The sequence below is a fragment of the Aphelocoma coerulescens genome, chromosome 11 (assembly GCF_041296385.1).
Source record: "Aphelocoma coerulescens isolate FSJ_1873_10779 chromosome 11, UR_Acoe_1.0, whole genome shotgun sequence".
Lineage (NCBI taxonomy): Eukaryota > Metazoa > Chordata > Aves > Passeriformes > Corvidae > Aphelocoma > Aphelocoma coerulescens.
In genome coordinates, this window is record NC_091025.1 from 16171486 (window position 1) to 16198667 (window position 27182).

Sequence of the window (27182 nt, forward strand, 5' to 3'; positions counted from 1 at the left end):
GGAAAGTTACTACATGTAGATTTCTGTTCTTTTAAAAGGGTACACAAAAGCCTGTGCACAGCTTGTATGGTTTTACTTCAAGATTGCATCTTTGCTGATGTAGCTCGAAATTCACTTCGTGTTTCTAGACTATGTGTTACTCTTTTAAATTAAGCCTATAATGTTTGCCATAAAACTCATGCCACCGACATTCTGTACATATTTACAGTACTTAGGAAGCAATTTTGTATAAACTTTTACAAAAACATCAACATTCTGAACATATTATAGTCAAGACAAGAGTCTCATCTCTACTGCTCAGGGAGAGGTGCCTTATCCAGATTTCATTTGGTTTCACGTCTCCTTCAACTTGAAAGCAATGAAAATGAAAAATAGGAAAATAGCTTTCTGAATTAAGAAGCCTTTCAACTTAATGTAAAAGTGTAAAATCTAAATCTGTCTTTTTGTACAATCACACCTGCACAGAGAATGAAATCTTCAACTTAGTCCAGGTTTAATTACAACAGAAAAGAATAACAGAGTGTATGGAGATGATTACTCATTATCAACCCAGTATTTTTAATTCAGACCTATCAGATCCTAGCATATGTTGATTGGAAAAAGGAGGGTGAGAGTCCTGTACCTACAAGAGTAATTCAATTCAGGTAACTCGTTAATTAAACTATGACATACATAGACATGGAAACAAAGCTTTTAAAGGAACAGGGTCCATGAAAAATAATCACTTTTCTATTAAAATCCTCTATTTAATATGGCAGAAAAAGCTGAAACAAGTTGCCATTATTATTACTACTACATTTGACATTGTGAATGCTATACAGCTTAAATTCTTACTTTATTATAATTAAATGCATTTAATAGGTATTAAGAAGATAGGTTGCATCCTTGCATTTTCCTGACAGCAATTTATTTTTTAAAACGCCTTATCAAAGCCTTACCAAATATATCTTACCAAGTCAGTGATTTTAGGATAGGACTTGAATTGTCTTAAAACTTCACATAATTAAACAGAGCTTCGTAATTCCAGGAGTCAAAGAGAAAAAAACAAAATTAGAGATACCTATTGAAACGACGGTCAAATCCATCTCTTGAATAATACCTGATTTGACAACGTTTCAAAAACATCATATATTTCAAAAAGATCATATATCTATGAAACCATTTACAATGATTAACAAATCTATCAGCTGTGGGAGGAAGTGACCTTGCAAAAAGTTCATACAATTTTACCAGATCCGTCCAAATCCAAATCTCCACATCCATACACTTCAAGTCCCTTTCTGGAAATGAACATTGGATTTTATTTGCCATCACACAGCCACTTTTGAAGTCGCTTTTGAAGCTCATTATTCCCCTGACTTTTCAGTCTCTATGAAATATCTCACAAATTCACCGCATTCCTGGTACGTAGCTCCCAAGGTTGCCCCTGACATGCAGTGTACGTGTAAAACTCTGAATTTCTGCCCACTTAAAACTGCTAAACCTTCTTGACAGCTTTAGACCCAAAATGTGGATGTTTTTGAGTTTTTAACTACTGGTGTTTACCACGAAAGCCGTGCTGAAAAAAAACACCTTTTGGGAGACTACAATTTTTGCAGCGCATCGTGCTGCCAGGCTTGGCCCTGGATATGGGCATATTGAGGGGTTCTGGACTGCCAGAAGCCGGCTCCCATAACTAGTGGAGCTGCAGGGGGAGCACCTGGAGACTCTGACTGAAGTCCCGGCTGCATGGGACCATCCTGAGTGTCTCAGGGACACAGCAGGGCTGTGCCGTTCCCCGCTGTCCCACACGCTGGCCCGGTGTCCCCCCGGGCCCTGCCGCCCGCTCCCGCCCCGCGCCCCGGGCCGCCCGGCCCCGCCGCACGCCAGGCGGCGTCACTCCCCGTCTCCATGGCAACGGGAGGCGGCGCTGACGCGGCGGCAGCGCCCCCCCGCGGGTCACCTGACCCGAGCCCGCGGGACACGTGACAGGGGCTCCATCGTCGCCATCTTGAAGCGGTGGCCGGAGGTGAGGATAAACGGGCTTTTTCTCCGTTATTCCCGCTGAAGAGCCGGGCGGGACGGCCCGGGGCCAGCGGGCGGCAGCCACGGCGGCGGGCGGGCGGCCGGGCGCCAGGCAGGGCGCCAGGCGCGGCGGTGGCAGGCCCGCCCCGGGGCGACGCGCCGCAGCCCATGTGCGGAGCCGCGGGCGGCAGCGGCTCCCGGCGGAGCCTTCCTGGGCCCGGGGCTGCCTCCATTCCCTCCCCTTCCCTCCGCTCCTCACCGCCTCGCCGCCCCGGCGGGCGAGCTCCTCGCTCCTCTCGGGTGCAGCGGCGCCGCTGCCGCGCGCCCGGAGCGCTGCTGCAGCCGCGGCGGCGGCACCTGCGGCACGGAGCGGGGCCCCGCGGGGCGGGGAGCGGGGCTCGGGCCGTCCCGTCCGAGGCTGTCCGGCCGGGGCAGTTCCGCTGCCCTCGGGAGCCGCGATACCATCACACCGCTCTCTCCGAGTCAGGCTGTGCAAAGCGTGGTTGGCTTTTCCGAGCCCTGGAGGCGTTTCGCCCTGCCTCGCCGCGCGGGTCCGGCGGGTGTTGGGCAGCGTGCAATGGGCACCTCGGAGGCGTTTTTCTCGGGTCTGCGTCTTCCCCTCCGGGCCCTTTTGACATGCCCAGACGCTGTATTTTAATTAGTGTGTAGGTCGTTTGGACAACGCTCTCGGGCACGTGTGTGACTCTTGGGGATGGTCCTGTGCAGGAACAGGAGCAGGATCCGATGGTCCTTGTGGGTTCCTTCCAGCTTATTCTGTGATAATTTGTGTACAGTTTTTACCATCCCTCTAAAAACCAAAGTCTGCAACAGAAAGCCTTAAACTCTAAACAAAGAATGACATAGCACATATATACCATAGTTACACATCTGATAACGGGGATCAGCCCTAATCAATACACGTGAAGGTGCTCTCTCTCTGCATTTTTGACGTAGCAACAGTATATGGCAGCATATTTCTTTTATGAAGGTTGTCAGGGATTTTTCCTCTTAGTTTTTATGCTGCTTTCAGGTGTTTTCACGTAGGGAAAATATTTGCCTATTTAGCATTACTTAAAAAGTTTTAAAAGTACCAAGTGTCATTTAAAGTAGCACCAATTTTTCTTAACTCATTTTCAAGTTGAAAATACTTCAAGTTGAAATTAACCCTTAAATCTGCTTTCAGGGGAAAAAGCCAATTTGTTCATTTTTCATAATGGTTTCTAAACATGTTACAGACAGTATGAAACAGCAAAGTGGGTTCTTTCTATATATAACTGAATTAGGGTGGATTTCAAATAATAGTTTTCAACTTGAAGTATTTAACATGAGGTGCAGATGATACTAAGAAATTAACATTGCTTATATTTATAGTTCTGATGATAACCTGAATTGTAAATTGAATGGCAGATGAAGGTAATTTGAGTAGTTCTACCCAGAATTTTTCTGTAGTGGGAAAGGGGCACCACAGAACCTGCTCAGGTGTGTCTGTGCATTAAAAGGCTGTATAATAAATCCGTAAGTAGAAATGAGTGGATTTCGTAGGGTTTTAGGGCCAATTCTGGGAGTTCTTGTTTTGGCATCTGTATCTTTCTTGCAAAAAACCAAAAATTAAAAATTCACATGAATTAACTTGGCATAATTTTTCAAGGATGACTGATAAATATCCCTCATGTCTTTATGTTCTCAATTTTATACAGAGTATGTAAAGACTTTGTAAAAAATATATGTATGTATATGTAGTGGCACTTGAATAGGTTATTTCTAGACATTTTTTCAGAAGTAAATTTAACTGTAAGACCTTTTGTCCAGCTCCTTCACCCCCCAACCCACAGCTCTGCCCACATCACAAGGTATGTTTTCATGTAAATTTTTGTGCATTGGCTTCTAATTTGACCTCCAACACTACCACATTATTGCCTGTGGTTTATGGTTTGATATTTTTAAAGGAGAGTAGTTAGAAATAGTAACTGCCTTTAGCTTTCCCTCAAAACAGAAGAGAATTGCTCTTTATAACTATAGTACCAAGTGATCTTCCCTACAATTAAGAAATTGTAGAAACAGCTACAATTAGTAGGTTTTCTGGAAAATTACATGTATAATGAGAAATGTGATTTGACATTTGAGTGGTCTTTAAAGTAGTCATAGCAAAATGACTAATGCAAGTAAATGCCAGAATTACTTTCTTCTCCTAACATTTCAAGGAAAAAATTGCTTGTTTTTGTAAATTATATTGTTGCAAATTGTCATTTGCTTTAGGAGCATCGGTGTATCAAAGTATGTTAGGAATATATTTTCATATCATACCGTGCTTTTAAACATCAATATGCCAGTTACTGTCAATTGGTATTTTAATGTTTAGCATTCAAATGTGTAGTGCTTGTAAAGAAAAAGAGAATAGCTGGAACACTGTTCTTCAGCTTACACTTGAAAATACTTATCTTGCCCTTGTACAACTTGGAGGCAGCCTGTTGGAGGCTCTCTTGGAATTATTTTCTCCAGCTGTATTGAATAGCATTCACAGTATTCACTAAATGTCCCCAATACCTTCGGCTATTTCTATAGCCGTTCTGAAAAATTTTATTGGATTAGTGGAATTAGGCTTCCATGTTTAGTAGAGAGAGACATGTAAATAGTACTGGATTGTATTTTCATTATTGTGCATGTATAAATCCTTATTTTTTATAACCTTCCCTTTCGCATAGGTATTATGGAAGAAGGAAGCAGCATTGCAGTATTGATGCCAAATATTGGGGAGCAGGAGGCTGTGCTGATTTCTGAAACAGTCATTGGCCCAACACTGCAGAGCAGCGAAGATCAGAGAAAATGTAAAACTGATCCCCTGATCCATGTAATCCAGAAGCTGAGCAAAATAGTTGAAAGTGAGAAGTCACAAAGATGCCTTTTAATAGGGAAGAAACGTTCCCATGCTGATGCTTCTGCGCAGTCCTTGGACGCAGAGGATCTTTGTGAAATCCCAGCTAAAGCAATCGAGCTCTCAGTGATTGCTACTAAAAAGACTGAAGACTTGCAAGCAGATTATTTTGTGACTGAATGTCTTCCACAAAGCAAAAAAAAGGTGACATGCTACCAATGTGGTCTCTGTAAGTTTCTATCACCTTCGCTCTTAGCTCTACAAGAACATGTAAAACAACATGGGCAGAAAAATGAAGTGATATTAATGTGCTCAGAATGTCATTTTGCCTCCAAAAGCCAAGAAGAACTTGAATCCCACTTCCAAAATCACCACGAGAGTGGTGGTAAAAACAGCATCCAGACAAAAGTGCAGCAGTGTGTCAATGTCACAAGTTCATTTCTGCAAGGGCCAGTGGAAGGAAGTGTCAAATCAGGGACTGATCAGACAGGAAATCTGGAATGTAAGGATACAACTCAGTCTGCTCCTGTGCCTGAAATGGGTAGGAGGAAATGGTACACCTACGAGCAGTATGGCATGTACAGGTGTTTAATTTGCAGGTACACCTGTGGTCAGCAGAGAATGTTGAAAACACACGCTTGGAAACATGCAGGGGAGGTTGATTGCTCCTACCCCATCTTTGAGGAAGAAAATGAAACCACCAGCTTGTCAGAGACAGTTGTAACTCACACACCTCATAGTGTAGATACAGTTGTCCTTTCTTTGGAAAACAATGAACTTGATATCCATAGTGAGCCTTCTCTTCAGCTTCAGATTTGCAATTCTGAGCAACTGTCGTGTAAATCGCCCGTAGGAACAAATGTAAAAGAGGAAGAGGTATTAAGTGAGTCTGTGGTGCACTCTCCTACTACAGAGGTTGTAGAGGAGACTGTATCAGATACAGAACCAGACAATTTGATAACTGACAGCCTGCTGTCATCAGCACAGAAAATCATCAGTTGTAGTCCAAATAAAAAGGGTCATGTTAATGTCATAGTAGAGCGTTTGCCAGGTGCTGAAGAAAATGTCTTACAAAAGCCATTCTTAATGAACACTGACATTGAAATGGAGAAAAAATTGATCTCAGAGGAGTACTCTGTTACCTGCGAAGAATCTGATGAAGTTTATCATTCAGATGCAATTCAAGAAGTAATAATAGAATGGAATAACAGCGAGAAGAAAGATAATGACTTAAGCGCTAATAAAAATGTAACAGCTGATGAAAATGTGCCTCCTGCACGACGGAGGACAAATTCAGAGTCTTTACGACTGCACTCCTTAGCAGCAGAAGCTCTTGTTACAATGCCAATCAGAGCTGCAGAGCTGACACGGTCCAGCCTCAGGGCTCTGACTGGAGAAGATGCTGTGGATGCAGGTGCAGGACAGGGAGGAGCTGATGGCCCACGCATGGCTCATTCTAAAGTGGTGTCCTCACTTAAGGATCCTTCAGAGGAATTCAGTGGCTTAAACCAAAGTGAGTGTGCAATAGTTGAGCTAAAGAAAGACAGACCGGAGTTGTCAGAAGCACCAATTAAAATGGGCATCAGTATGTCACTGCTCACTGTCATTGAAAAACTGAAGGAGAGGACAGACCAGAACGCTTCTGATGATGACATCCTGAAAGAATTACAAGACAATGCCCAATGCCAAAACGCCAGCGATGCAACCATCGCTGGGAGTAACCTGGTGGAGTTCATCCCCAGCGCCGAGCGGCCGTACCGCTGCCGGCTGTGCCACTACAGCAGCGGCAACAAGGGCTACATCAAGCAGCACCTGCGGGTGCACCGCCAGCGGCAGCCCTACCAGTGCCCCATCTGCGAGCACATAGCCGGTGACAGCAAGGACCTGGAGAGCCACATGATCAACCACTGCAAAGCACGCATGTACCAGTGCAAGCAGTGCGAGGAGTCCTTCCACTATAAGGTACAGTTCTTCCCCGTGCCTGTCTAGAATAGCTAAAAATCCTGTTTTGCTGCTTTTTTAGTAACTGGTGATCCCTCTTTCTAATTTAATTCAGTCTGACATCCTGGCTTCGTTGTAATTACAAGTAGGGATTATTACCAGCAGACCTTGCTGAATATACAGTTCATACTCTGGTTTACTCACTGAAATAAACTTGCTTCCTCACGTAAGTTTTTTTCTTGAGAATTATCTTATGGACATAATAATATCGTGTTGTTTTTCTGCCCACACATAGCAACTGCAGGAAGAAATGGAAACACTGAAGAACTTAATACCTGAAACTTTAAAAGGATGCTCAAACATGCCTTCCTGTTGGGAGTGTGCAAATACAATAATGGCAGTTGGTGGTGACATGAGCCACATCAAAGCAGAAATAATTTTCTTTTCTCCACTGTTGTGTTGCTCTGGATATTCTGTAGAACTTATATTTGAAAGATTACATACCAGAGCAGAATAATACACTTCTGCCGTTTTCCTAATTGCTATTTTAAGCATTAGTGAGTTCCTATGTACTCAACTCAGTACTCAGGAATACAGAAAAGATTGCATCAGTATCTAGCTGTACAGCTGAATCTCTTGGAGGCAGTGATAGTACAAATTTTGCCATATTTACTGTCATTTAGTCCTGGTTTGAAAAAAATATACGGGTGGGGTAGCAAAAGGCTCTCTCTTCTTTCTCCTCCCCAAGCAAGTAGAAACAGGACTGGTGTATTCTTAAGTCAGTAAGCAATATGAAAATTGAGTTAATTTTCACACAAGCCGCTAATCTAATACTGCTTTTGGAGTATGATTTTGGAGGAAGTACTCTGGCCACTTGCCTGTGGGAATGAAGAAAGAACAAAATGTATTTTCTAAATAAACACAAATCATAGAATCCTCTCGGTCGCTCTCATCAATGTTACTACTTCATGATATTTATGTTACTACTTCATGATATTTACTTTGTAGTAAAACTACCTAAGGGATAATCTGTATGTATGCTAATATACATTTCATATCAGTTGTCATTAAAGCTTGAGTAACAGTGTCACAGGGGATTGCAATATTCCAAGTGATCACTGTATGCTTGCAGTGTATATTTAAACATTAGAAACTGTTTTTTCAGAGCCAGCTGCGAAATCATGAAAGAGAACAACACAGTCTTCCAGATATCTTCTCTACAGCTACAGCTAACAAACTAATAGTTTCCAACGAAGCAGATGACAGAGAAGGTACTGTTTATATTTACACTTGAAATTACAAAAAGTCACCCATAACATCATTTGTTTGCTGTATTTGTGTAACTGGTTTTAAGATCTCTCATGCTGAAATGCTTTCATGGCTGTTCATAACCTTAAATGTATGTTCTTTTCAGAGGGCAAAATTTACCATGGTCAGCCTTGAGGTGGCATTTATTGTTAGGTAATATATTTTTAGCCCCAGTAATTAAATACTGCATTTCTTCTTGTGAAAAACAACTGATATGCAATTTTATTCTGGATTTTTAAGATGAAAATATTTTTTTCTTCCTTATCAGCTACAGTATTTTCCAAATGACCTAAACAAAAGAAAGCCTGTTTTTTTTAAGTCACCGTGGTAATGTAGTTTGCTGTCAGCATATGCATACAATGCCATCCCTTCTGAGTTTAGAAATTTCTGTTTAATTATGGTAATGTCCAAAATGAGTAATTTATTTTAGCCCTAGTGAGGCAAATGTAAGACATTCTGAATATGCAACCTGTATCTGTAATAGTTGCCAGGGTAACAGTAAGTATGCATTTTCACAGAGACAGAGAATGGTTTGGGCTGGAAGGGACTCCAGCCCAAAGCTCATCTCTTTCCAAGCCCTGCCACTAGACCAGGTTGCTTAGAGCCTCATGTTTGTTTAATTGAGTATCTGCTTCTAATTTAATAGTGTTTGTTTTCAAAACATAAACAGCAGCAAAAGAACAGAACAAAAACAAACCAAACAAACCCTCGATGCATTAAGCTAATCAAATAGGTGAAAAAATAACCAAATTCTGAGGTTTAGGAGAAAATGGCCTTAAAATCCCTTGTATGTACTGGAGAGCCACTATGTATTATTGCAGTGTGAATGCATCCTCTTCTCTGGTGAGTTACAGCTACTGAAAATATTTACAGCATTTTTATTTTGAAGGCAACACTGTAATTATTAGTATTTTGCAATTTTAGAGCATTATGGATAAATACTAGTAATTAGATAGTCTCTTAACAACTGCGAACTGAAGTATTTCCATTTTGTGCACAAAGCTCTTTTCTGTCCTAACTGTGCTCTCTCATTTGTTTAGACAGCAAAATTTGCACTCTAATTACTATTAGAGTATTATTATTAGTTACTTAGGTTGCAGTGGAAATTTCTGGGTTCTACTCTCTCCTCTACAGCTGCTCAGTGAGTGCAAAAGTTGTTGAAATGGATGCAGTTCCTTGTGAGAAAAGGTACTGACCAGCAGGAGCCAGGGTGGATGAACTTGGTACGTCACAACAGAATGAGTTCCCAACTTTGCCTTCTGCTCTCTTAGCTCATGCTGCCTCCTTTTCTGGCTTTCAGTATACAAGTTAAAAACTAATTACCTTATCAGCCTCGGGTAGAATGACCCTTCCTACCTCCATTTTGCTCTCATCAATGCAGAAGGCATTTAAATTCAGGAAATTGATCTGTAGTGCTCAGTACATCCCCACGACCTAAGCCTGAGAGAGCCATCCAAAACCCAGGGGGAGACAGGGAAATGGCCAGAGAGGGTCTGCTGGGAGTGGGGATGTTTCCTATTAAATAGTGGGGGTTTTCTTCAGAAGCAATAGCATAAACGTTTTGATGGAAGTGATAGGAAATAAAACATTACTAGTTCAGCAGGTTACAAGTATCTACAAGCACAGCTTGGACTATTACTTCTGACAGTGTTTTGTTTGCTGTAAACCATGTTTTTAAAGATGTCGTGACACAGGTATAACTACCTTGCAATGCCTGAAACATGTCAGGTTTGGGGAAATACTGTACTTTTTGAGCTCAGGTCCTGGTAATGTGACTGGTAATGTGAAAATCAAGAGTCCTGTTTGCTTCTAAAATCAGTATGTTTCATGAGGTTGTTTTACAGTTTATATCCTGATCTTGTAATTTAACTTCCATGAAAGGGAAGCCCCTGTTCAAGAAATCTGCCTGCTTTCAATTAATTTAGAGATGTTTTTATAAATATTTTTTTCTCATTATTCTCTTATACAAGTGTTACAGCCATGCACTTTAATTAATTGTTTACCCCACATGAAATTTAGTAATGTGGCTTGAATGAAAACAGTTCTCCTTTTAAACTTTTATTAACTCATACTGTGGAATGCTTAAATTATTTCAGAACCAATTTATAATCAAATTGCAGCACCACTGCAGTACAGCAATCTCTTGTCAAACAGATGTCATCCCTATAAAGCGACACAAAACAAAGAAGTTTATGGCACAGCATCTGTTTATGTGAAAGATGCCTGAGCTGGAACAGTTTCATTTCTTGTTTATGAAATAGTTAGTCCTAAAAGTCTCTTTATTCATCATGGTTTTACAATAAATTAAAAGGAGCATTATGACACTGGATATGACCGGATTGTAAATGCCTAATAATGAAGGAATAGGGTAATAAGCAGCATTACAGGAGCACCTGTTACTGCTGCTGCAACAAAGATCTGTCATTTCCATATTCACTTGTAGGAGACCTGATATTCTCCATCCAGAAAACAAAACAGGCCCCAAACCCACAAGAAATAAGCCAGTGGATGGGGTGAGGGACACTAGTGCTATTTTGTAACAGCAAGAGATTACGTGATGTATTATAATTTATGTGCATTTTGTGGAAGGAATAAATATAAAGTAGTGATTGGTATAAATAATTGCTCCTAAGTGTGTGCTGCTGGGTGTGAGCCTCTTAGAACTATGCTGGAGCTAATATGTTTGCATAATGCTTTAAAAATCTCATTAGATGCTGTTGGTTTTAAACTGCCTGCCCACTGAAATACCAAATTCATAACAGAAAATACATTTGGAAGTAGTTTATTCTAAAGCTGCAGAATTTAAGATGGAAAACCCCTTCAAGCAGAGCACAGCCCCTGCTCTCCCATGGATCTGCAGCCCAGTGAGTGTCCTTGATACAGTTGAGGTCTCCTACATGAATGTGCTTTCATAAAAGAATAATGTAGAAATATAAACTCCAAAGTCTTCAAGTAAATAATGAGGATTATTTTGATAATTTACATTAAAGGAAAAACAAAACTAATAAATTTTACTCTTATGACCATATTGTAGGAAAAATTCCAATATATTTTGCTTTAAGGTTGACTTGCAAAGAGTGGCTGTTGTATATTACTTCCATATTATTTCTTATAAGAATGCTGAAGAGTGAGCACTGTGTCATGTTTTAAAATGAAATATAGGAAATATATTTTCAGTTATCTTGGTACACACAGAAATATTCCAGTTTTATTTCAGACTGTCTTTGCATTCAGACTGCAATTTTATTTTATATAATATACTATATTACTTTATATGATACACTGTATATTCTTCACAGTGACCCTCTGGGGTTATCAGCCTTACCTAATTACTTTGCATCTTGAACCAAAAGTGCTAAATTTTAGAGTGAAAGTTTAATTAGTTGTAATTTTCCTTTACTCTTTAAGTTAGCTTTGTGACTGTATCCATCAGAATAATATACCTAGAACCCTTTCTGGCATAATTCAGTGCCTGCCTGTGGGAAAAGAAATGTCTCCTTAAAAAAGTTTTACTATAATGACTCTTAATTGTTTTGATAATGAGAAAATTCAGTCTAAGGAAAAAAAATGCATGAGGTGCAGCATGATAGGCTGGAATGGGAAAATTACCTGCATAAAAAATGCCATCCCTCTTCCCAAGTGTTAATATCCTACCCCAAATCAGTTCTGTTATTCAGTGAGGGAGCAGGAACAGGGCTGTTAAAGTGTACACACATCTCAAAGTATTCCAACTGTGCACTCATGGGCACACATTTTCATGTTTAAGGAGTCATTAGCCTTTGTCTCCGCAATCAGTAATTTGTCAAGAGTTGTTTTCATTCTGGAAGGAAAAAAAAATACTTTTGTTACAATTGCTTCTTAGGAATTTGGACACATTCCAAATTATTTATTAAGACATCTGGTCAATATCTCTTTTTTTTATTCTCTCATATCTTTCAGAAAGTGTGAATGTATGTTGGATGATAAAGTGGATTTAGAGGCTGCGGGAGGTCTTTTGTTTTTCTTTTCTCTGTTTGCCAGTTTGAAACTCATACATTCTCAATCTCCATCTTTTCCCTTGGTGCATTCTGCAAAGCAGTGAAACTGCTGGGTTCAGCAGTTCCACATTTTATCACCTTTTGCTGTAACACAGGATTTTACCCAACTGCAGGGAGAAGGGAAGTGTCCACATAGAGAGAAAGAATGTGTTTTCCTAAAATTTTAATAATTCCAGTAAATGTCAGGGCAGATGCAGAACAGCATGGTAAAATAAACCATACTTTTATTATCTCTGTGTTTATTGCCTGTTTAATACTTTAAAAGTATTAATATTTATTGACATTCAAAACTATTACTTTAAAATGTCAATTCGTGTTTCTTAATTCAGTTGTGATGAAATTGTAATCCAGGAATTCCTTCCGATGCTGAGTGCAGCTCTCTAAAATAATGGATTTTGTTTCAATAGGAAACAAGTCTTCAGTTCAGAAGCTGTTCAGGTGTGATGTCTGTGACTACACAAGCACAACCTACGTTGGTGTCCGGAATCACCGGCGCATTCATAACTCTGATAAGCCATACAGGTGAGTGCCAGCCACTGCTGGCTGATGCAGGGCCTGCCTTACCTCTGACAGGGTTGCTGAACTGCTCATACAGTTGGGAGAGGTGGTGGTAAAGACCTGCAATTGCATTATTTTACTGCTAATTTGAAGGAACCACACTTGCTGCTTGAGTCAAACTATGTAATTAAGATTTGCCGATTTTTCCAGAGTGCATCTTTTGCTGTGGCAGTCTACTAGTTGTTTTAAGTTTGAAGCATTCACATGTGGAGAGGAAAATAATTATAATATTGGACTTTGGCCAACAGTAATAATGTATTTCTCAAGAGTCCTTGCACACCTAAGTTCATTTTGGATTTGCTTTGTTGCAGAATGTTCTCCATTGTCATATTATTGCTTTACACATCAGCTGCTACAGAGTGTGGCAAAATTCTGCCCTTGTCTTGTCACCAGTTGCCTCATCTTTTTCAAACAATAGTAACATCCTCACTTAGGATCATATTTTGTAAGTTTTCTACAAGGGTACCATATGGATTTAGAGAGAAACTTGGGTATCTAAAATCACTTGTAATACTACAGCTGAGGTCCCCAGCAAAAAAAAATAAATCCTGCATTTTCCTATTGGTTGCTGCATAAATTCCTGCAAATTCAATCTGTGCTAATTCAGTGTGGATCTCTGTCCCTCTCTAGTGGCTAGAAAATAGATCTGAGTCAATAGACTTTCTCAGTGATACATTTCTATCTTTAATGTAAATTCTGGAAACTCAACACCTTGAAATGCTGAGCTAAGCCAGGGACTTTCTCTTTTGGATCAACAGACCCAGAAGATGTGTTGTATTTTGATTTGTGCATTATAATGACACCCCATAACACTGGCAAAAATTCACAAGATGTGTGTACTCAGAGAGCAAGTGTGGAATACAAATAGATTGTTTTTCTCCTAAGAACCTTCACTATTACCATTATTTATTACTTAGTGAGGTTGGAGCAGCAGATACTGTAGAGTGTCTTGTACGTGGTAGTTTTCATATTGGTGTTAGCAGCCTGTTTTGATTTAGGAACCCTTGGAAATTTTCCACTGGCGATACAGACTGCTGCATACTAAATACAAACCTACCCATCTGCCTTGCTTCCCTTACTATTTTTTCATAAACCCCTTAGACAAATCTGAAAACCTGGCAGGATACTTAAGCCACAATCTGAAAACCATAATGATCCAGTATTTATGGTATTTCTCCTGAAACGTGAATTCCTCAAGCCTTCCATAGTATCAAACAGCAACCTACTGTATTGCTGCCATTCTGAGAGCTGTAAACACTTTATTATTTGTTTGACAAAATGTGCTGGAAACTAAGGTGTACAGCCTTAAATGATATGTTTTTGTAGATTTGATACATTTTGGATTTTAATACTGCACAATTAAATCCTTTCAAAAATATAGTGAGTATTCTCAGGCTAAGTATCCTGCAGTCTCAAACTGTTTCACGCTATAGATCAGACTTTATAACTGGACATTTTACCATTTCAAAAAAGAAACATCTGAAGTTTTAACGAATACATATTAGAATTTTAGCTGAGCTTGATGGTTTCTGTTTTAATATGGTAGATACAGGAGGGTTGTGTGGTAGTATATTGATATTTATTAATAACATGGGATTTGTGGAATACTTTGGGATCTAAATCCATGGATCCAAATTTAGATCCAAACTGTTTTATGTATTGGTTTTATACAAAGACACTGTGACAGAAGTAAAAACAGAAAAGAAAAATTTAAATGGCGTGATGTAACACACTTAGGGCACTTAAACCTGAATATGTTCATCTTGTCACTGACTTCTTTTTCAGCAATAAAGCCCTGAAATTTAGATGTTTTATTACTAGTTTGGCTTTTACAATGTCATGAGAACACTGCTGCTGCATTAAGTAGAACACACATTCTTGAAGAGCAAAGCACTTGTCTAAATACACTCCATCCCCTGCAGCTCTTAGGGTCACATTGTGCCTTTGGTAGGGCTGCACCCAATCACCTGCATCTGCACCTCCCCTGTACTCAGTGATGCTTACCCACATCAGCAGAGGCGTGAGAGAGAGATTTCAGGAAGAAACATAATCTATATGCCTAGTGATGCTTGCTGAAAGGTGGAGGCTTTTTTGGGCTGCAAAAGATTCTCACTGCCCAACAACTGCAGGTCAGTCATTGCTTGGACTTGTGTAAATATTGTTAGTCCTCAGCTGTAGTCTTTCTAGGTACCTTTGCATTCTCATAGATTTGGGTTTGGAACAGTGTCAGCAGTGAATTGTCAGATTAGTTCACTTGTTGTTGTCTCTTCAGATGTCGCGTGTGTGACTTCGCCACCACAAATATGAATAGCTTGAAGTGCCACATGAGGCGGCACCCCCAGGAGCATCAGGCAGTGCAGCTCTTGGAACAGTACAAGTATGTAACGGGGCTCATGTGGCAAAAAGCTCTGACAGCGGGGATTTTGTTATGTTAAAGCAGTGTTCAGATTCTATTACCTTCCCTCCTAGAGTCATTCTTTGTTCCACATGGTTGGTTGGGGTTGTTTGGGTTTTTTCGAGAGACATTTGCCATGGCATTCCCAGGTGATGCTTCTGCTGGCTGATTAAACATGTCTGTGACTTCCCTCTGGGAGAGTATTCAGCTTGTGCTTTCCAGAATGTGGTGGTTGCACACAAACTGCCTAGAGCAAGTAGTTTCTGGGCCATGTTAATTACCTAAGCATGCCTGGAATTATTCGGGAAATTGTATGTGCCAAACCCATGCTGTGGCACTTCTAACATTTAACATTATAGATGGGTAAATTCCAGTATCCAGGAATGTTCCCTGGCTTTGTTTAATATCCCAGTCTCGGCACAGTCTTTGGATGTACATGTCAGTTGGAATCCAGGTGTGCATTGCCTAGTTAAGAATTAGTATGAATAGCCATTAAGTGATGAGTGTCCCCTATAGTCTGTCCATAGATATGAGTGGTGTATATATATGTGAGAAGGTTGGCATAAATGTGTAATTGTGTACTACTAATGTGCAAGAAAAAAATGAAGCTGGGAAAGGAAAGAAAATTGTGAATATTCTGAGTATTTCGTAGTAGAAGATTTCAAAGGCAATATGAAGAATCCAGATAAAGCACACTCACATAAAGATTTCTTCTCAAGAAAAGCTGCTTCCACAACTTAAACGTCTTTCCACTGCATTCTTCCCCAAAATGTTCCTAGAAATATTAAGTTCTATTTGCTCAGCTGTCATACTTCCCACACTATTGCTGAGTGCTCTTCGTATTACCAGAGATTACTGAAAACCTCCATACTTTGGTCCCTGATCCCCAAGGAATTAATCTATCCAAAGCTGCAAGATAATTGTTTCCTCAGTGTATCAGTTTAAAATACACCTGAACAGTAAAGTTTAATTCAGCACAAGTCAACCAGTAGGGCAGGTCATGCTATGGAATTGAAAGCCTTACACTACTAAACTCCATGGTAAATAATTTTGTTTCTCTGAGAAAGTGTTGCATATACTGTAACTACACTGTAAGTATATGATCATTAACTGTAGTGCAGCATGCTAAAAGCTGTTGGAGTTTCTGTCTGATTTGAACTGTATGCTAAAATAGTCAACAGTATTTGGCTCACAAGATACTGTTCTCAGCAAAGTAAATTTTATTAGTAAATCACCCGAGTAAATTAATGAGCTTCAAAAAATGAGAGTATTTAAAAGGGGATAAAAATGGACACTGGCCTGTGGCTTCATTGACTGTGTTCCCAAACCACTGACCAAGCAGTGTTAGTGATACAGAAAAATCATACGTATGGTAAGACTAGTGGGCACATTAAAGGGAATTAAGATTATTTGTTGATCTTTGTGTTTTACAAAAATTATTTTGGCCTAATTTTATCTATAAATTAACTATAAGGTCTGCCTTTTATGTAATGATATATTTTATAACACTTATTAGAGCTCTTAAGATTCCCAATCTGAGAATGCACCCACCTATCTTTGAAAGCATCCATTTTCTTTGTAAGGGTCCAAATTAGAAGGAAAAGGGACAAATAGGATCCTACATTCCGAATCACGCAGTAGAGAAAAGTGAGCTAGAAGGACATGCCTTTTGTTCCCCAGCAGGACAGAATTCTCTTGCTACATAAGCAAGGTAATGTACCGTGCTTTCACTTCACTTGGGAGATTTTTGCTGTTCTCCACAGTCTTCTGTTGGGCAGAAACAGTTTCCTGTATGTGATTATTTGCAGGGCATTTAAGGACTATACCCTACTGTCATTAAGAAAAGTCGTAAAATCTTACTGAATTTAGTGTACAATGTGGTTTCATGTAGGCCTTCCTGTGTTTCCAGGTTATATTTCTGAAAAGGGCTTAAAAACTTACAAAGTCATACTTGTATTGTGGTCATTTTAACAGATTCATCATAGTAACACACTGGGATCCCATTGCTTGCGCAGAGATGCATTCCTAGTTACAATTTATTAGAACAAGGTCACCTTTGATTGATTCTGATCTTTTCCATGGAATCTGGGGAACTGAATCCTTCCAAAGCAGCAGGTAGCTGAGCAAAGTAGCTTTTTTGTCCAAAAGACAGATCCTGCTCTGAAGTGATGTAATGCAGTATCACTCATCCTCTTCATGCTGAGGTGACTAATTTACCATCTTAGAAAACACAGAGAAAAGCCTCCTCTGATGTATATCCGTGCATGAAAAGGGTTATACAGGACTTGATCAGTCTTGGGGTTTTTTTGTCCATAAATATACACTACTCTCTCTGTAAATAGGATTTATTCTTCAAGATTTTGTTCTTTACTGCATAAGATGGTGTTTTACAGGGAAATAGAAAATTTAGTGTTGTGGTACCAGAGCTGATGGAAAACTCTATGGGGAAAATGATGACCTGTCTGTATCTTGATCTGTGAATATATTCAGAACCTGACCTGACCTCAGCAAACCTGCTGTAGCTGATCCTGCTTGAGGGGCTGGATTGGACTAGGCAACCTCAAGAGGCCCCTTCCAACTTCAACAGCTCTGTGATCCTTAATAAACTACTACCTGCTACAGCAGGAAAGACTTTATTAGTTCAATTGACATAATTAGTGCTAATTACACAGTTCTTGCTTGGTTCGGAGCAATGGCAGAGAGAGCTCACTACGTCCCTGCCAGATGTTTCTGCACTCATCAGAAATACTGCATTTTTGAAGAGCTTAAACAGTTTGAACAAGCCAAAAAGATAAGATTTTAATTCAGTTATTTAGGAAATAAAAAAAATTAGACTTAAAAATTCTCAGACCCTAAAAATAGTCTTAAGTTTCAGGATGAAACTTTGCAAAGTAACATGACTGAATTATGAAACTGAAAAGGGGGACCAAGAAGGTTCACATGGATCTCTCTGCTTACTCATCCTTTTGGAAAAACTAAATCATTACTAAACTAATAAAATTTAACTTCTAAATGTTTCTCTTTTTCCTTCTCCATTATTTCCCCCAGATGTTCTCTCTGTGGATATGTATGTAGCCATCCTCCATCCTTGAAGTCCCATATGTGGAAACATGCAAGTGACCAAAATTATAACTATGAACAAGTGAACAAGGCTATTAATGATGCAATTTCACAAAGCAGTAGGTATGTCTGATTTACTGTCAAGCCCTGTTGTCTTTCAAAAGACCAACCCTGATCCAAAATAAAGTTCCTATTAAAAAGCAACAGCTGTATATTTTAATACTTGTTTTCGTTTTTATTATTATTTCAGATTTCAAGGACAGCTCACTGACAAAACCTTACTAGAAGGCACAGATGAAAGTACAGTACCTATACTAGGAAGTTCAGACAACTTGGTGTCTTTTACAGAGTCAGTTAACCAGACTACAAATGAAATTTCAGGTTCTGATGAAAATGAAAAACCTAACTTGATGAATACCTCATGCAGTTTAGAAAAGAACTCCACTCTACCCCATCTTGGCACAGAATACTGTGTTCTTCTCTTCTGCTGCTGCATTTGTGGTTTTGAGTCCACCAACAAAGAAAATCTGCTGGATCATATGAAAGAACATGAGGGTGAAATCATAAACATCATTCTAAACAAGGACCACAGCACGGCTCAGAATACAAACTAGGTGAAGCAGTAAGTTGAGAGGATTTCCTACAGTGAATATTTTCTTTCTTTGCTGATTTTTGCCTGAGAAACTTGCTAAAGAGAAGAATTGCAAGCAAAACTTGATTTCCCATCCTGAGTTCTTGTTTCAGTAGGAGTACAGTGTTTTAACCAGGGACCGATGAATCATTTAAGAGATAAATAGAAGGTGTGGAGAATAGAATGATCCATTTTAACCTGTTACTTCTTTCTATGGTGCCAAGAATGTAGGATTGTTGTTTTTTTTTTCCTTTTCCTGTCAGGTACTAGTCAGTAATAATGCATCAGCACAGTACTTTAAAACCCAAAGGTGTGAAAGCTTTGAATCACTTGAAAAGCTTTTTTCTTCCTCCCTCTTTGTTGTTTTCCAAGTAATTCAGCAAAGAACTTTTTTTACCCTCTTTTTTGAAAGATGATCTGGCAACAGATCAGATAAAAATGTTACAATATGATCTTGTAAACCTCCCTGCCTGGATTCTGGAAGGTGGGGAGAGGGGAGGTGGGCCAGGGCATGTGTGTGTTGCATGCACACACAGGAGTTCCATTTTTCCCAGCCTGTTTTTAGGGCCTTACAAACTCCCAAGTAATTTTTCAACAAAGACTGCCATCCTTTCCATCGATTTAGAGTAGCAGGAGGTGAAGGGCCTAGAAGCATTTTGTTAATAACTGTTTGTTTGATTGGATCCTAACTACAAAACTGCTGTCTTTTCAACTCATAGTGTCTAACAGATTATTTTTTATAACAATAACCTTGTTTCTTCATGCTTTTCTTGACACATTCAGCTGAATTATTTTAAAAGAGAAAAGTTTATAATGTCACTTTCTTTTTTTGGTGATTATTTTGCTGTATGGATGAGCAGTGTTTTTAATGACAACAAGATATTAACAGTAATTGCCACAAAGTGATGCAGATTAAATCTATGTAGATTCCAAAAGATGTAGGTGAGCACAAACTGGGATTTTGAGAAACGCCTACGTGCTTTGGCAATCTTTGAAATGCCACTGGCTGGCCAAATTTCCCACTTGTCTGCCAGAGCTGTAACTGTAGAAATAATGAGCTGAAAGATAATTTTCCTGTAGAAAATCATATTTAAAAAAAGAAATGGCAAACAATGTCCTAAGCCAAAGCTGTATCCAGTCACTTATTGAATAAATTTTACTAGTGCCTATAGTAGAGATTGATAAAGGGAATTAAAGATTACTTTGTTGTCTAAGGAACACATAGAAATCTCACCCTTATAAAACCTTTAGTTTCTAAAATTACAGGGTGGGGCTTTTTTTGGTTTGTTGTTGTTTTTACAGTTACAGCAGTTGGTAGTAGTAGATACTCATCTGTGTATCAGTGTGGAATATTATTATACTGGCTAGTTAACTGACAACTTTGTTAAGGTTATTAAGTTGGCTACTTAATTTTTTGAAAGTTTCATCAAGGGAGGTAGTAGCACTTCCAAAGAAGCCCTTTAGCAGCCAGATTTAAACTTTCTAGTTCAGGCATGTATTCTTGCTTTCAGTGAATGGCAGATGCACAGCAGCTTGCCTAGCGCTGAAACGGGGATGCAGTGACCTGGGTTTTAGTAGCTCAGTACTTACAAAGTTCCTTACTCTTAGGAAAACAGTGGTTTCTGTTCCTTTATTTACACCTTTCTGCCAGCAGAAATCAGCTGCAGCTGTAAATGTGAGAGGCTGGCACATGGAGTGTCTGTATTGTGCTAGCACTGCCTGGAAGTGGCAACCAGGAAAAGAAAACAGTAACAGAAGTCACAGCTTCATGAAGCAGCACAAAATGTAGAGGCCAGGGTAAAAGCACTAAGACTTGAAGTACATTTGATATTTGTTTTCAAGAGATTCCTCAGTTTGACTTCTTTTGGGTTAAATAGATATTATTTTGTTTTTAAATTAGATAGCAGAAGTACACATTTGACTTGAAGAATTGGTCAGGATGTAAGGTCAAAGCATTTTTGTGTTGAATTTTTGAGATACTTTAAATACATATGTGAAGTTAATTTTACATTATTTTCAGTTAATAGTTATTTTTCATATTCCTACAGATGGATTTTACATTTGAAAAACACATTATTTATTTACATGATCCCAAATTCAAGTGGAGATAATGAACTTTTAATGGGATATTCATGCTGTCTTACTGATACTGCTATTTTACCTTCAGCATAGAATTAATGTGAAAATACTGCATTATCTGGAATATATCTCAACTTCGTCATTCAGAAATCCCATTTGTTGGAAAAATTAAAGGACAGCGAGATCCCTAGTAATGCTAAACTACCAGTCAGTGTTCACAGAAACAATATTTACCACACTGTTATTTTTGTGTAATTATGTTAAAGTTGCTCAGCTAGTGAAAGATAACAAATGAAAAACTTTTATTCACAAGCTAAGAAGAAGATGGCAGTGAACCAAGACTTAAAAAGCCAGTAACCTTGAATGGAAACTAACAGCTCTGCTGTATGTGGAAGCCACACTTGCAGCACTCGGTGCAGTGCACCAGGAATCTGTCATGGGATTACTAAGCAGGATCTGTCTATTCACAGTTGTTCTTTGCCATCCTGTTGCTTTGTTCTTTTTGACCATGTGTTTCTGTAAAACAGTAGAAAGCTACTTGCCTCTAAAGACCATTATCAATCCTAATAAATGCCTACAAAGAATTCTTTCCCATATGCACAGAGATTTACTTTTTTTAGCTGTCTCCATGCTGCTTGCAATTAGTTACCCACTCACAATTCCCATGGACTTTGTCAGAAGTTCTGCATGTGAAATAATTACAGACATAGTTTTTCTGAAAGCAAATTGTTTCTCAGGTTATCTGCTTTCAAAAGTGTATGGTTGGCTTGGTTGCATGTTCTGTAAGGGGTTTTAAGCACATTTCAAAGTCACTAACACTGCAAATTTCCCTTTTCTTTAAGCTTTTAAACTATTTTGTCTCTTCAGTCGCAGCACTATCAGTGATCAGCTATTCACGTGCTGTTTGTTTAAATTAGATTTTATTCTGTGATACAAACTGTACCTTGCAGCTTTTTTTGCAATGCCTATACTTCCACTAAAGAGCAAACTTCATTCATACTTGGCTGTACTGAAAAATAGGTGCATATTTCATCTTCCTGATTAATGCTTGGCCTGGAAAAATAGAGTGGGATTCAGTCAGAGTTATTGTATTTTCCTCTTTCATAAGCACTTATTTAATCATTTGAAGAAATGTACAGTTGGTGCTCAAAGTAACATTTGTTAAGATATATTTAATAGAAATTTACATTTGCATTTGATATTCATGGACATGGGTACATGTATTTTTTTAAGAAAGGTATTGTAACACTATGGCACTGCTTTTATAGCCAAAGTATAAAAAAATTTAGAAAACTGACATGTAAAGACTGCAGTTAATTCTGATACTGTATCTTAAGAAATAGGATGAGTTTTGTTTTATAAAGTTATCCAGCACATTAAGCTGCATGCCTTAAGCTCTCTCTAGGATTGTGTTCCTGATAGGCAACTCTTTGGAACTATGAAGCAAAGTCTGTAGTACTACTTTAACTACCTTCTGGAATACTGTACAATGGTAGAATAATTTATTTTGCTTTACAGGAGTTTGTCACGTATTGACTTTAATATTGTATTTTGGTAATAAACTTTTTTTTGTTAAACGCCTTAGTCACTTTTATTTGGCCTCTATGAAATATGAATATGGAAAATCCAAACACTGAACCAGTGTTTAGAGAGAGGGAAATCAAAAAGTATTTGAAATACTTTGCTGCCATTTCTTATTGTTGTATGAAATTATTAGTATTAGTTATTATTAGTTTTAATACTGCTAATACAAGTTTTATCAAAGTAAAGAAGAAACATGAAACTATTAAGTCAAAATATTTCTAAGCCTGCAGGCAGTTAGGGTGGCACCATGCTGGAGGAAAGAACTGCAAATTCATAATGAAACTAGTGGGAATTTTTTCCCTTATTTAAATAAGAGTGAAAGCCTTAAACAGCTTTTTTTCAGGTGATTGACTTTTGCTTTTCCATCGCATAAGCTAAAATATATCTTGAAACCTATTTTCAAATATACAGCATATTTCTTGGCTTTGGTGGAGCTTTTCTTCCCATCTTTCTCAGGAAAAAAATAGTCGGTGTTGCTGGGGAGAAAAGAGATAGTATGGCCAGAATACCCACTGCTGGTATCACCATGGTTTACAGTTACATAAACAAGCAATCTTTCGCCATTTTCTTGTTATTATTAGGGCCCCGGGCCAACTATGTTGAAATAAAAGCTGGAACTGAAATGGGGTTAGATGCAACACTACAGAATGCTGTGTCATGCAGCTTTTTCACATTTCCTCTAATGCAAAACCTGGGAAAAAAGCTCTCTCTAGTAGGATGTGACATTCAGGTATTATCCTGTTCACTGGGCTAAATACCTCCCTCACTTCAGCTGAATAAAGCACAAGACCCTCATCAGAAGTTTCTTCCCCCCCCATAAATAACCTGGTTGTGTGTGATCACAAATAGGACTGGACCCGGACTGGCTGGGTCCTGTGCTGACTGGAACACCCCTGGGAACTGGGAGAAAAGGAGCAAGAGCCCCGCCACACGTCAGTGGGATTTAATCACTCTGTCCTAGATCTTTGGCAAGTGTGTAGGGTTGGAATTGCTGCAGGAAGCTGATGCACCCCACTGTGCTTTTGTTTTGCATCCCTTCTAGGCATGTTTGGAAAAGAGCTGTCACACTGAGCCACCCAGGAAGGGAGACACCATTAGAACTGATCTGATCTAAGATTAGCTAGGTAACGAAATTCACAATGGGTAAAACTAAGATTCTTTTGCCCAAAAGCAAAAACCTCAGAACCCAGACAAACTTCGAAAGTTGAGAAAAGAGAGAAGCCAGAAATTTAGCATTTGCCACACACCACCCGGCTGTTCAAACTCAAAATACTGCATTAAAATGTACTGGGGCAGAACTTGAGTCCTCCTGCTGCTCTAGTTCATGGTGGCTCTACAGTACTGAATGTGGCAATCCAAGAGAAAATGCAAATAAATTAAATCTCAAGTTTCTTCCAACCATTTCCTGTGCGCAGTGGTTTGTAGATGTTTGGCATTTGCTGGGATTATGGATAGCTGGGTACTAACATGAAGACTTCGCTACTTGATCTAGTTGGAACAGAATGAGCAAACAGAGTATTGTTAAATATCCTTTTGTTATTTTGGCAAGTAGAAAAGCCAGCATTGCAACAGTATTGTAACAATACAGTAATGATACAATAATCAGTATTACTGATTGCAAGCCACAGTCTGGTGAATTTTAATTTACAATTTTCAGATATTAATATCAATCTGGAAGCTCTTTAGTTTTTCTGTATTCTCATAACTTGAAACATTAAATTTCTATCAACAGACATGTTGCCTAAATAATAAATTGTTTCAGTGAGAATATGTTAAAAAGTAACTCCATTTTTTTCCTAGTGCTGTACTTAAACGTCTATTGCAACAGGAAATGACTTATTAAAATATACAGAATTGAGGAAAAATGCACTTTTTATTTCCCCTATCTAATCTCCTGCTATTTAAAACTTGAACAATAGGTGTTAGTATTTCAAAAGGAAGGTGACAGCTGAACATTTAGATACATTAACAATTATAACAATTATATATATACATTTACATTAACAACTTTGTAAAGCTGTGTAGGTTTGTATATTACACAAACTTTTTAGTTCTAACACCACTGTTCTGCAATGTAGGTTATGTTAGTACTTCAGGAATGTTAGTGAGATTTGTACTGCTGGTCCTGTGCAATCGTTCCCACAAAATGGAAAACAGCTGAGCATAGTGACTTATCACACACTAATCCATTACATCCATGCATGGTGTCATAAAACAGGAGAATTAAGTAAACTCCCGCATTCTCAGGGATTTCTAAAGCTCTTAACCGATTATGTTTTCTAAACCATTTCTGTAACCTCTTGTTCTTGTAGAATTTACTTTACATTGGCCTCTTTACAAATAGTGGATAAGTAGAATCAGCTTTCTGTGATAGGACCTGGAGTCGGTTTGTTGGTTATGCCTTCATGGGGCATAGTTTTTTCTACTATAACTAAAGACAGTGCAAATAAAACTTACAATAAAGACTTATTGCAGGGGTAGGTTGTACCCATTAAGTAGAACAAAGTCTGGTATTGCCGTTATCTTCCAGCTACAAAAAGTCTTTTCCCCCTTTAAACGTTTATGGTGCAGTTAAGCAAGAAATACAGTGGCGCTTATAATGAGTTGAACAGAAGACACAGCTCTAATTTCAATTTTTAAATCACACATATATGGCACTGTATCGGGAGGGCGGTGAGAAATACATTAAAAAACACCACAAATAAATTCTAGGGCACTATTTTAGCACAGCATTCTCCCCGCCGGCTGAAGCCCGGCGGGACAGCGCGACCCTCGGGGGGAGCGGGCCCCGCTCCCGGGCCCCACAGCCCCGTTCCCAACAAGGGATGCATCAACCTAAACCCTCACCGTCTCCCGATGTGCCGGATTTCCGCCGCACGCCCGCCCTGGGGAATTCAAACCAGCGATGGAAAGGCAGTCGGGGCGGGGGGGCCGGGCTTGTGACGGGCGGCTGTGCCCGCCCCGGCTCTCGGTCTCCGCCCAACAGGGCCGAGCACCCGGCGCCGCGCCCGCCCCTTCCCCTTTCCTTTCCCCTTTCCCTTCCCTTCCCCTGTCCCTACCCGCGGCGGGGCCCGGGCGGCTCCCGCAGCAGCGCCGGCAGCAGCGGCCGCGGCCCGCGGAGCGCCCGCAGGTACCGGGGCGCGGGGCCGGGGGCAGCGGGCGGGGGGAGCCGCCGCGGGGCCGCGCAGGCCGCGGGGAGCCCCGGGCCCGGCCCTGCCCCTGCCCCGGGCCCGGGGCTCCGTGGCTGCGGGGCCGGGGGGGTCCCTGTCCGCCCCGGCGGCGCCGAACCCTGCGGCAGCGCCGTGTGGGGAGCGCTGGCACCGCGCACAGCGAGCGGCGAGGGGATGAGCATCTTGCCTTTGTTAATTAATTGTCAGGTGTGCTACAAACCAGCTCTTCCAAACCGTAAGCTCGCGTAGTTCCCCATGTGTTTTCCCAGGTGTGTGAGGAGGAGGCGAAGCTAATCCGCTGTAAAAGCATTAAAAAAGTTACGTGTTTGAGGCGTGTTCCCTGCAGCGTTGCCAGCAGCAGCCAGTCACACCGGTGGCAGCGCAAGGAGCAGCTGTTGCTCGCTGGGGATGGGGCGGGTTTGTGCCTTCAGGGTGGGATGGCATTGATTGCAGAGTGGCGGGGCGAGAGCAGTTCTGTGTATGGGCCGTGCTCAGAGAGCTGAGCGCACCTGGCAATTGACGGGGCAATGACTGGCCGAGCGTCTTGTCTTGGGATGTTCTCAAATTCTATGGTATATAAAACATCAAGCTTTTTTATTTATTAATGCTATCTCTAGTTTTTTATAACACGTGTTCTCTAGCATCGTTTTTGCATGTTTTGGCCCCCTTTATTGGGGATTTCCTGAAAGCCTTAAGGCTTACTATTTTAGGCACCCAACTAAAATACGCTGAAAAGACTAATTTTTCTTTGAAGGGCTCAGACTTTTTAAAAAGGGGGAACCTGGTGTGCATTTTGAATCAAGGGCTAAAATAGTGAGGGCAGTCAAAATAATGAACCATTCTGTAAACCTGTTCAAGAGTATGTAAAATAGTGAACATAAGTCTTTATAAACTTAAGATAATGTTTTCTATACTTTCACTTGCTCTCTGAGTGGTACAGATTTAAAGAAAAACCTTGCATTTTGGTAAGAGACTTTAGGTATAGTAGAGTTCTATAAGTCAAAGTCTGTGACGTCAGTAAGATGTGGTTCTGTTTTCACATATTTCATACAGTATCAAGTGACTGTTTGGGTAGGAAGATGCATTGCTCATGTGTGTCCATTTAGGAGTCAGGCTGAAGAATAATGAATTAAAGTGACTGACATCATGACAACCATAAGACAGAGAAGGGTTGGAAAAGGCACAGAAGCAGCTGAAGATCAGCCTTCAGAGGAGACAAATGTGAAGCCTGATGGAAAAATTCTGTCTGGTGGGTAATGAAAAGAAAAGTGATGTTATGGCTTTTTAGTAGTGTTTAGCTTTTGATCTGTCCTAAGCACAGGTCAGAACTAGGTATGTACCAAATGCATTTCCATACTTGAATAGCACAAAATTATTTGGATGACACAGAGGGTCTCATGTAGATTGCTGTATGTCAGTCTTGTCTCTATTTTAAAATCGTGATTTAAATTGGTGAGAACAATTCTTTTTCAATTTATTATCAGTGACACACTATCAAATTGTATGTAGCCATCCAAAGTTCTTGAAAGAATCTCAGTCCAAA

General features: G+C 39.8%; 2 protein-coding genes across 8 annotated transcripts in view; both read left to right on the plus strand.

Annotated features, from left to right (window-relative positions):
- The first annotated feature begins 1955 nt into the window (after positions 1–1955).
- Positions 1956–22462, plus strand: ZNF507 (zinc finger protein 507). 3 transcript variants are annotated; one of them, XM_069026592.1, is made up of 7 exons: positions 1956–2008; positions 4707–6838; positions 7983–8088; positions 12570–12684; positions 14993–15097; positions 18164–18298; positions 18426–22462. In XM_069026592.1, the coding sequence occupies exons 2-7, from the start codon at positions 4712–4714 to the stop codon at positions 18787–18789; spliced, it is 2952 nt and encodes a 983-aa protein (XP_068882693.1). In that variant the 5' UTR covers positions 1956–2008; positions 4707–4711; the 3' UTR covers positions 18790–22462. The 3 variants fall into 3 exon arrangements, with proteins under 3 accessions (XP_068882693.1, XP_068882695.1, XP_068882694.1); XM_069026593.1 differs by lacking the exon at positions 1956–2008 and adding an exon at positions 2578–3854; XM_069026594.1 differs by lacking the exon at positions 14993–15097.
- A 3028-nt stretch (positions 22463–25490) lies between these two features.
- DPY19L3 (dpy-19 like C-mannosyltransferase 3) overlaps positions 25491–27182 on the plus strand; it is a 35468-nt gene continuing 33776 nt past the window's right edge. For 4 of the 5 annotated variants that reach the window (XR_011154359.1, XM_069026595.1, XM_069026597.1 and 1 more), the window contains exons 1-2: positions 25491–25599; positions 26746–26888. Coding sequence is in view for 4 of the 5 variants with exons in the window: in XM_069026595.1 (XP_068882696.1) it covers positions 26786–26888 (103 nt within the window). In the remaining variant the exon portion in view is untranslated. Of the gene's footprint in view, positions 25600–25811; positions 25847–26745; positions 26889–27182 lie in introns of those variants that run through there. The other variant, XM_069026596.1, reaches the window with a different exon arrangement.